Genomic DNA, 11,003 nt, shown 5'->3' on the forward strand with positions numbered 1-11,003 from the left:
AATCTACTCAAAAGTTTTGAACTACACATTCTGAAGGTTTAATCCAGATCAAACGTAAAACGGGATTATGTGATGTAATCCGATCTCAGAATACTTCTACTCTTTTGATCAACACGTTTTTAAGATTATATCCTGTCTGATTGCTAAAAACTAAGCTGATAAAATAACATAACTGGGCCCGGGTTCTATCAGAGCGCATTGATTTAGTATTGATATTATTCAATACCAAGTCATCATCTTAAGTGTAAAATGAGATTCTCATGTTCCTGGTGCAGTTAAATACACTTGTAAAATGTTGCATCCGTATCTCCGAGCGCTCTTTATCTCCCTCTCTCTCCGTCGACCGGCTCTCACGGCCAACATGCCTGTCGATCAGCACATGCTAACAGCGCGCTCTGCTACATGTAATGTTGCACCGCGCCTCCCCTAAACACACACACACACACACACACACACACACGCAGTCACTGGCCTTATGTACACTCTCTGACCACAGTCCTGCTCCTTTCCCACGCCAGAGCTGAACTTTGGACTGAAGCCAGAACATCTCCGTCTCTGCTCAAAAGTCAAACATCCCAGTTTCCCCTCCGAACCAGTGTTTGGTTGATTTCACAGCCTCGCACAGAACATATACACAGATACTTAATGAATTATTACATACTGAAAAACACAAAAAGACAAACAAAGCTCACAAAATGCCGTGCATACAGCTGGTCTTAGGTTCTGTTGTCCAAGCTGGCTCGTTTCCATACTTAACCCAACAGCTCCTAACAGTCAGCTCTTTCCCATTTATCTCTCTCTCTGCAGTGTGCACCAAGGGTCAGGCAGTGAGCAGTCAGTATCGCATGCTGGCTAAGAATGGAGGCTACGTCTGGGTAGAAACCCAGGGAACTGTTATTTATAACAACCGCAACTCCCAGCCCCAGTGCATCGTGTGTGTAAACTACGTCCTCAGGTAAGCACGAGTGAATATCGCTCAGGCACACTGTAAGTAAAACGATTCATGCAGCAGATATATGGAAGAACATACCACACCTTAATGTAACTTTTGAAATATTGTGTTGAAAAGTGTAAATTGAACTGACAGTTAAAGGAAGTAAAAGCTTCCTTCAGCCTGTTTTTGCACGTATTTACCGAAAGGCCGACAGTACGATTATTTAGCCGAGGTGTACAAATTGACAACTGTTTTTACAGACTTTAAACCTACAATAATGCCATATAAAATAATACATTAAGGGGTGCCCGTTTATCTCTGTGGTTAGGGAGCATGCTCCATATACAAAGGAAAAATTCACCATCTGCATCAGCCCAGGGTTCTTCTCTTACTCTCGGCCCCTTTGGTGCATGTCAACCCCTCTCTCTCTTCTCCATACTTTCTGCATATTTTCACTGTCCTTTCTAATAAAAAATTATCTTAAAAAAAAATACAAAAAACAACACCTTATCATTCTGAGCTGCCTTTTATTTACGCTGAAATGTGTTGTCTACAAAAGGGCCTGAGTCCACTGATGCCGTTTTTTGTGCTGGCAGCGTCTATTTTCAATATAAAACCAATGCAGCTCAGCGTTTTCAGAGCTCAGCTTCCTTAGCACAAAAACGCCCTCTGCATCAGCTGTTTTTTGTCGCTGCGCTCACAGTGCTCTCAAGTTCAACTTTTGGAACTTTTATCTTACGCTTATCCGGGGCCGGGTCATGTGGTAGCAGGCTCAGCGAGGTTAGGGTCAAAACCCTGGGTCACCTTGGGTTTTGTTTTTTTGAGGGCACAATTTTCAGGTGTGGAGCCGCTGCTAACGTCAGGACACGATTCCTTTCCATTGTTTTTATGTTTTCTTTGTAAAATTTCCTGGAATCAAAGCAAATATTAAGCATACAGAGCAATTTAAAAACAGACTAAACAGACAATCACTACCAAGTGAAGCGGAAGTGCCGCCAGACACCTTTCGTAGCCTAGCAACAGTAAGCGCCGGCGAGAAGCGCGCTGAAATTGAGGTCGTGGGCGCTGCCAGCGCAAAAAAAGGCGTTAGTAGACACAGGCGCTAAATGCTCAGCAAGGCCTGGACAAAGTCATGCTCCAGTGACTTAAGCTTTTTCTGTAGGTACTTTTACTTTATTTTAGTTTGTGGCCGCAGATCTTTGGTAGAAAATTCAGTAAGTAGTCAACCTATCAGAAATTAAATTAAGATCTACAAACACCATCCCCAACAGTTCCTGTACTTTTGGAAAAAACTACACCTGAGCAGAGACTCTTTACTAAAAATAATGTTCCCAGAACTTAATCTAAACTCTGGTCTCTGCAGTGGAAAAGTACTGAACCCTGAGTTAACCCTACAGACATCTTTGCATGCTCCCTGTACATGGGAACCCACTGTGAAGGAAAACCAAACCATTATACATCATTATACAGGTTCCAAATCCTTTTTATAAAGGTTGTATTTGCTCTCCAAGTTTTCCCTACACTCACCACATCACTCCGCTGTCTTTCTTCCATCCTGCAGTGACATTGAGGAGAAGTCGCAGATTTTCTCCTTGGAGCAGACGGAGTCTCTGTTCAAGCCACATCACATGAGCAGCTTCTTCAGCGCAGGAGGTGCAGGCGTGAGCGCGGAGGCGGGAGACGCCCTCTTCACTAAACTCAAAGAGGAGCCGGAGGACCTCGCCCAGCTGGCTCCAACACCTGGGGACACAATCATCGCCCTCGACTTCTGTATGTATCACTGCTTAAGTGCATTCGTTAGGGTCGTTCTGTCAGCAAAAATGTACATCATTGTGTGATGCATATGTCTAAGCATACATGAGATTCTGTATCTGTTTCTTTTTCTGCAGGTCGTACTCAGTTTGAGGAGCCACAACAACCAGCAGGATACATCCCTGTGTCTGCCGCAGCTATGCCCCCTCCAGGACCTCCGTCCTGGGCCAGCGAAAGCCAACAGCCTGCCCCTCCGTTGTCATGCCAGACCCGGGCTCCAGCTCTGAGAGACATGGCTAAGATGGCCAGCACATTCACCGTGCAGCAGAATCCTACACCGGGCAGCGCTACTCCGAGCCTCAGCAGCTGCTCTACGGTGAGAGCGAGGAGAGACATGAGCATTAAACTGAAATGAGTCATGAGTTCCTGGGCGAGCGACTGGAAGTGTTTGTTTCATAGTTTGTTCTTTTTGTGTTCAGTGAAGCCTGGGTGGGGGGGTTTAATGGTCACCAACTGTGTGTGAGAATATCGGGGGTGGATATTTGGGAGGAACAGGCTGTGAATGGTGCCTTTGTCGAAACTCATCTAACACTCTTTGTTTCTCTTTTGTCTTTACACCCTTTTCTTTCTCCTACATTTGTTCCTGCGCTTTCTGTTCTGTCTCCCCATCTCTCTGCCCCCCCTACAGCCCAGCAGCCCAGGTGATTACTACAGCTCGGTGGAGGGTGACCTGAAGGTGGAGCTGACTGAGAAGCTGTTTGCACTTGGCACAGATTGCAACAGCAGTCCTGCAAACACTGAAGTGTGTGTCCTTTTCTTCATCCTTTGTTTATACTTATGTCTAGAACTTTGCTTCTCTAGATTCATTATTTAGACTTGTGAGGCAAAACTTAACATTCCTCCCCATGCCTCCTTGGGAAAAACGTATTTTTCCCATGTGAAAACACATTTTCAAAAGCGGTACATGTTTTTTCTTCCTTTTTAAACATTTGGCAGTTCTATTTCAGTTATTTTAAACACATGTTTTTAGCAACCCCCCTTAAAGTCTGCAAGTTTTGTTGGACAGCCCAAACAATGACACATCAAAATCACCTCTCAGACATCTGTGTGCACCAAACCTATGCTGCTTCTCTGTATAGCTTCAGAGTCTCTTTTGAAGTGTGAACAATGTTGTGTAAATGTCTTAATTGTTTCTCATGTAACTGCTAATTAACTGAACAATAAGTTAAACGCACCCTCATCTCTAATTTTCCCAGAGGGACTTGAGTGACCTAGAACTAGAGACTTTGGCTCCTTACATACCGATGGATGGCGAGGACTTCCAGCTGAATCCCATCCTCTCAGAGTCTGAGCCCCTGGAGGGGGGCCCAACAGGATCGATGGGGAGCAACAGCAGCCTGCCCCAAATACACCAGGGCACCCATAAGAGCTTCAGCAACATCACCAGCCTCTTCCAGCCCCTGTCCTCCCCTCCTCAGGCCCAAGGCCACTACCAGCACCAGCCCGCTTCCTGGGCTGCAGGGGAGAAGAGAGGAACCGGCCAGGGGACCGTGGACCCCCGTGTTGGGTCTTGCATGATGGGGCACATACCCCCGTACCAGGCTCCAGCCAGCACCCCTCTCTCCTCCATGGGGGGCAGGCAGAACCTGCAGTGGCCACCAGATCCTCTGTTGACATACCAACAACAACAATCACGGGCCTCCAAGGCCTTCCCGATGGAGCCTTTGTCAGGAGAGGAGAGGCTGTCCTGTCAGCAGAACGTACCACACGTCATGCAGAAACAGAGGTGATGGATCAAAACATACAAGCATTACACCAAGACAAAACAATGCTAATGGACATAGAGGTTTTCAATGTACAGTGTATTTAGTAATGTTGTGTATATGCGCAGGTCCATTGACAATTTTGTACAAGCCTACAAAGACATGAGTCCAGCCAGAGGGGCCATGGCCAACAGTATCAAGCGCTCCTTCACTCAGATGGCTGTGGTGAGTTTCTCTGACAAATACAACATTTTTATTATACAATTATTTTACACGTCATATATATATATATATTTTTTTTTACATATTTTTGAGGTTAATATATCTGATAGTTACAACAGCCTTAATTGCGTTTTCAGGGTGAAAATAAGCCTTCAGACATCATGTGGAAGAGGATGAGAGGTGACAGTTTTGCCTCCATGGACCGCTCCCTCAGCGCAGGATCACTGGCAGGTATGAGCTTCAAGTTTGCGCTTGTGTGCGTGAAACACAATCTCGCATTATTATCTCTTCCACTCAACATCTGTTCCTGTCATTTTTTAAAATCTTTTTTAGAGTCAGTGATGATGCCGGGCAGTATGCCTTCATGTCTGCACAGGAAGTCTCAGTATCCAGTAAGTGGGATAGGTGGTGCAAGCGAGAAACCGTTTCCCCAAAAGAGCTGCAACTACTCGCAGTATAACATGCTGCCCTCTTACAAGACTGAAGGTGAGCTGACCTGCCTCCGATGTTTTTCAACACCTGCAAGCCTGGAACTGATATTTTAATAAATAGGAAAGAGTTTAATTGTAAGTCATTTTCACTTGGTTTTTTTTCTCCAGGTATTGCCAGTTGTTTGCTGGGCCCTTCCTCCGATTCGACCTGTCTGCCCGAGTTGACCCGTTACGACTGCGAGGTCAACATCCCTCTGCAGGGCAACCTGTACCTCCTCCAGGGCTGTGACCTGCTGAGAGCTCTGGACCAGGCCACCTAGAGCCCCCTGACCCAAAACCCCGTCTGCAGACTTAAGCCTTTCTTTACATTCATACCTCTGGGCCCTCTGAGCGCAGCGAGGCTAAGCTACCTATAGGGAACGGTATTCATAACCACATCCTGCCTTATTTAGCTTATTTGGCTCAGCCCCACATTCTGTTCCCTGTTTCTTTATAGCTTTGTACATAGACCATCTTAACAAGCTGATATATCAGGGTCAAGCCACTTACAGCCCTCATTTCCTAAGCTCTCGACTCTGATCGGAGGCAGGTTGAGTCTAAAGTTGCCCTACACCAAGTTAAACAGAGACGACCCACACATTTGAGAAGACATTGGTTGCTCGGTGTAAAAATGTGATGATGCAACACTCTATTGAATGAGCGGGGGGTATTGTTAATGAAGTGAGGTTCAAACATGTAACCTGCCTCAAAGGTTTATTTTCCTTCACGTCTGCAGCCATAAACCCGCACAGTAAGGTGGGAATCCACAGCCAGGCTACACACAGGTAAAGGATTGAAACCTTCGATGTGTCCTACCCCAGACCTGGTCTCTGTCACAGGCTTACACCCTGATATGTTCTCTATGCAGCTCAGTCCTCAGCCCAACATGCCTTCTCTTTATCAGCTGACTTATTTAGCTAACTCAAGAGAAAATATTACACTACCTACGTATTAACAAAGACACTGTGTTTTACTTTGTGACCCGCTTATAGACCCAGCCCACTTTTCTACAGCCAGTCAAAGCCTCAAGCAACAGTTGGGTATCGTAACACTGGTTCTACATTGTTAAGAAGTCAACAAAACACTGATTCTGCTCACGGATTCTCCCTCCAAAAAAGAGGTTTAAACAAATATGGTGCCATAAGTGTGGCTAAAAGTAACAACTGTGCTGAAATAATCAATTTAGCCATTGATTAAATATTAATGTTTTTTTCCTCTAGCACAGTTTAAGGCTATTAGCGTGGTTCCCAACTTTATTGGCTTATAAATCATCTTAAAGTGATAATCTCAAAGATCTCGGTTTCGTTCTCTCTGGAGGCACCTGTGGCGATAAACAGTAATTGCGGGAGCACACTTCCCAGATATCCAGACAGTGTTGCATACGTGACATCTACGGTTGGCTCCGGTTGTAACTCTTGATTTTCCTTTTCAGACTGTTTGCCTTCATCTGAGCGTCGAATTTCTTTATTTTTCTTTAGATTTTCACTTATTTTTGAAGTTGTATCTGTAGTCATCGATCTTTTCTTTGTTTGTTCAGCCACAGTAGATAACTGTTTACTCGCAACACTTGCAGAGACCGGAAAAGCAGCCGCTTAGCTCCGCCTTCCCTCTCTGGCAGACCAACCACTGCTGGCTGATGGAAAACGCGTCACTAACTGGGCGCCGCTTGTTTTTTTTTTCTGCTTCAAAATAAAAGCTTAAACTCAAAATTGAACGAGCAGAATCTGAATCAAAATGATACCCAACTATGCGCACGTCGTATCCACGGTTACATAGTTTTGTTTTTTACAGACAGGTCATCAGCCTGCCTCTTCCCCCTGAATCCATCCCACCTGAGTCACTTTAACATCATCACCTGCTCTGTTGAAAGAACAGAGTAGTGCAGCTTGTTCATTCAGGCGTCTGATTACCATAACACAAAGAGGATTACAGTTTGGGTCAACTTCATATGCATTATATTGTTTTTTTTCAGTTATTTTAAGTAGTCTATTTTTCTGTCGATGAATTGAAACATTTTAGCTTTTATCAGATCTCCTCATGTTGTTTTATCTTAGCTGACGGGATACTTTATCTTATCAATACTTATTTGTTTTTCCCCTCTGGCTTATGTTTGTTTTTACTCCACCAACCAGATTTTATTTTTTGTGTCTAACTCACAGACACACTAATAAACATATATTGCAATACATGTACTCTACTGTAAGATGAATAATATGTTTTTCTAAATCTTCTCTTCTTAAATCTGTCAGTCAGTTAAGTAGCTCGTGTGACTACAGGGTTTGTCCTTATTGTGCAATTATTTTATTGAGCTTAAGCCTTTTTAGTTAGCAGCAAAGCTAGCTGTAGTCACCAAACTGTTAGCTTGTACATAGATTCTGACTTGCACAGACTACATGAGTTTTTATGATTGCAAATTGTAGGCTGAAAACACTTTTCACAATGCAGTAAAGCAGTGGTGCGCATAGACTATCTAAGGACCAGGGGTGAGGGGGAGACAGGGGGGCACCTCGTCTGCATGCAAGTTGCATTTGTTGTTGGCTTTGCTAAAGCCTGAATAAGCGCTTTTATAAGTTAACATTTTCTGTTTATCTTAAATTGATTTGAACAGTCCGATCCCTGGGATGGTAGAGAAAAAAAACCTTAACTACAGAAACATGGTTTGCAGAATTTATGTAATGTAAAGTATGTGATATTTGTAGTAAATAGGCGAACGCTTGCAAAGTCAGTGGAAGGCTGTTTAAGCTAACTGGATGATATTCGGGGGGAATTTTTAAGGGCTTTTGGGCCAACCACAGGAGCTGATTGGAGAGGATCTAAAGGGCACTCTGGTTGATGGGAGTGCCGCTGGAGCAGTCGGCTCATCAGAAACAAAAAAAATGAGCAGTTCAAGTAGCTCTGATTTGTCCATTTGTTGTGATATGAGAGCATTACGAAGCTTGTAAATGTACAATTTAAAAAAGAAGGACCACTTGAGCTTTTAGATCAAGAATGGCAGAGGAGGTCGCTCCCCCTCCTCACCCCTTTTGCGCGCCCCTGCACAAACCAGACAGTTTAAGGTCAGATCACAGCAGCCAGTGCGAAATCATTAACTCATTCACACTTTCAGTTGTACATAGTAGCATTAGCGTTAGCCTCGGTTTCAGTGCAGCACAGCAGCCTGTGAAGTGACTTGAATGTGGAGTGTATGTATTATTTTTTAGGATTAGGACAAGGCCAGTTTTTCTTATAATTATCGACACGCAGCGGCTGCCAATATCAAAAAGCTTTGATGAGAATATTATTAGCTATCTTAATACACTGAGGACTAAAAGTAAGGTCAGATTTATTTTATTTTTACAAACTAGAAAATTTAATTTTCACCCAAATGATGTCAGTGATATAATCGTCAGTAGGCCTTTTCCTCTGTTCTCTCCTTTCCTGTACTTTTTCTTATTTTCACTTTGAGGTTATTGTCTTTGTGTGGTGACCACTTTTGAGTATCAATCATAGAGCTTTGTACACATATAAGTTACGTATTTAAAGAGACAAACTAATGTTTCAGATAATGTTTTTAGTGTTTATGTGTCCTGGTACTTTGTCCTTATCTACCCCCTTGTATATGCAGACGGATCAGATCCCTCGCAGTGCTGTCTCCTCTCGTGCTGTTTCTGTGTTGTGGCATTCAGTTGTTTTTTTTCTCCTCAAGAGTTTTATCCTTAATAACCTATCCCTAAAATATGTATTGAGTCTGTTGGATGGGCAGTACTGTTTTTGTTCTTGCTTTAAGAAGAAAAAAATCCAAAAAAAAAACCTCAGATTTTCTAAGTTTCACTTTTCAGATATGTAGCATTTTGTTGAAGAAGGTGGAGTCGCCTCATAATTAATCACATAGTTTTCCAGTTGCATATATGTAAAAGCGATGGTGCTTCATTGACCATTTATGTCATTTTTAGACCTTTTGTTGCGTCTCTTGAATCCACTAACACTATATTTTGATATTGTCTGCTTCATGTCATGCTGAAATTATCTTTAAAGTTCATTTCAATCCGTACAATGTGCCTTATCATGACTTTATGGTTGTATCAACTTGTCAGTTTACCCTTCAAGTGCACAGCTTGTTCCCTGTAAACCTGTAGATTACTTTCTTTAACTCTCTGGGCTATTATTTAATTAATTCCTAACCGGACACTGTATTTAATATGAAAGTTAAGTAAGTGTTGGGTCTGGCAACCCTTTGGTCATGATCATTGTCCAATATAAGTTATTTTGTAATAATCAAAAAGTATCCCAAACTGCAGATACAATGTCACAGTTGGGCTGATTTTTATAATAACCCTTCAAGTTTTATAGCGTACAGCTCCCTCATAGCCTCCTCTGATACATTCATTTAGATCCTCAGAAAAACAGCAGTGTAGTGAAAGAACAAACGATAAAATTAGAACCCATCGTAGATCCCCTGGTGATGACGAGTCAAAGTTTTTATTAAAGGTTTTGAAGGAAATGGACTCCCCAGCTCCTCAAACGACCTGACAGTCTGTTTGTTGGTGAAGCTGCTTGTGGGTTTTTAGGTGTAGTAGAAAAATATTTGGCTGTACAGTAAAAGTTCTCCTGGGAGGGTCAGGGAAAATAAGTGCCTTGCTTTTATTTTGAAAAGTTTTAACTCAACATGCTTGTTTCAAAAAAATGCTCATGTGTTTTTTAAGGCATCATCAGTCACGTGAGTCATGCTAAAGGCGTCACTGAAGGGTTCTGAAACATGTACATGAAAGAAGAAGCACTTAAGATTGACTTTTTTAGCAACTGATGAGGTAAAACTAAATTGTGTTGATGTATGTGTAAAGAGTTGGCTAGATGGAAGTTGATTTAAAAATAAAAATCCAGGCAGAGTTGAAGTCCGATCCCCATTTTTAGCTAGCTGCTGCATCGCTAGCTTCACCAAGACAACGATACATTCTCTAAAAAAGTAAATTTGAAACCAAAATGTGTCTTTTCTTTTGTTAGCGTTCTAAAACTACACTCTTGTGAATCTATAAGCTTTTTAGGAGCTGTAGTTCTGTATGCTAACATTGTTTTATTTTTGCTAATTATGCTAATTTTGTTTCTAAAGTGTTAGCTGTTCCCTTATCTTCAATCACTGCATTGAAAATGTGTCAGTTATTCGAAAAGACAATGGTGGTACCTCTCTGAGAAAATGTATTCAAAAGCAAATGTAGCACAGAAGCTAAGCTAAAAATGGGCGTGGCTTCAGCTCTCTCTTTTTACTCTAGAAGGCCTATCACCAGTCCTAATCCTCAACACACTGTGCTGCTTGAAGGGTTTCCCCTAAAACAAAAAGTGATAAAACTTTCACTCACTCATTCATTGCGCTTTCTTTAAAGACAATATCAGCATTTTGTCTTGTGTCTTTTGTAACAACAGGGTTTTTTTTTGCTTTTCCTTATGGGATCCATGATTGGCTACTCGTTTCTGTTTTTTGTCTATGTCATACAGTACAGTTATTAGCTGATTCTGCATTTTTTTTTAATATGCTAAAATCCATATCGTTCTTATTATCATATATTGTTATCATTGTTATTGCTATATGGGGACTTTAACCCAATAAGAAGTTTGTGTTTCTGCACTGATATCTTATTAATAAAGCATACGGATCTTATCTTCCTTTATCTGTGTCACGTGTGGTTTATTGTAGCTCATTTTTAATTTTATGTGATTTCTAATATGATTGAAAGATCAGTAGCAGTTTTGATGGATGTAAATATCAAAACAAGTAAAAACGTTTTACTTTGGAAAAGCTATATACAAGAAAACTCAAGCAAAATGTAAATTTTGAAAAACCGGCAGGTTATTTAACAACACTGAAGATATGCACGCTGCTGGGACTTT

At 42.0% G+C, this 11,003-nt stretch overlaps 1 protein-coding gene across 1 annotated transcript in view; it reads left to right on the forward strand.

Moving 5' to 3' along the window:
* Positions 1-10,783, forward strand: part of epas1b (endothelial PAS domain protein 1b) — a 59,798-nt gene extending 49,015 nt beyond the window's left edge. Inside the window, exons 8-16 of the mRNA XM_069658335.1 lie at positions 808-955; positions 2,496-2,704; positions 2,824-3,062; positions 3,375-3,488; positions 3,943-4,472; positions 4,578-4,674; positions 4,809-4,902; positions 5,005-5,157; positions 5,271-10,783. Coding sequence (XP_069514436.1) covers positions 808-955; positions 2,496-2,704; positions 2,824-3,062; positions 3,375-3,488; positions 3,943-4,472; positions 4,578-4,674; positions 4,809-4,902; positions 5,005-5,157; positions 5,271-5,422 — 1,736 coding nt within the window. The 3' untranslated portion in view covers positions 5,423-10,783. The remainder of the gene's footprint in view (positions 1-807; positions 956-2,495; positions 2,705-2,823; positions 3,063-3,374; positions 3,489-3,942; positions 4,473-4,577; positions 4,675-4,808; positions 4,903-5,004; positions 5,158-5,270) is intronic.
* Positions 10,784-11,003: the final 220 nt, after the last annotated feature.

This window comes from Semicossyphus pulcher, unplaced genomic scaffold (assembly GCF_022749685.1).
Source record: "Semicossyphus pulcher isolate SPU_LCO1_2020_fin unplaced genomic scaffold, fSemPul1.0.p SCAF_12, whole genome shotgun sequence".
In the NCBI taxonomy this organism is placed as follows: domain Eukaryota; kingdom Metazoa; phylum Chordata; class Actinopteri; order Labriformes; family Labridae; genus Semicossyphus; species Semicossyphus pulcher.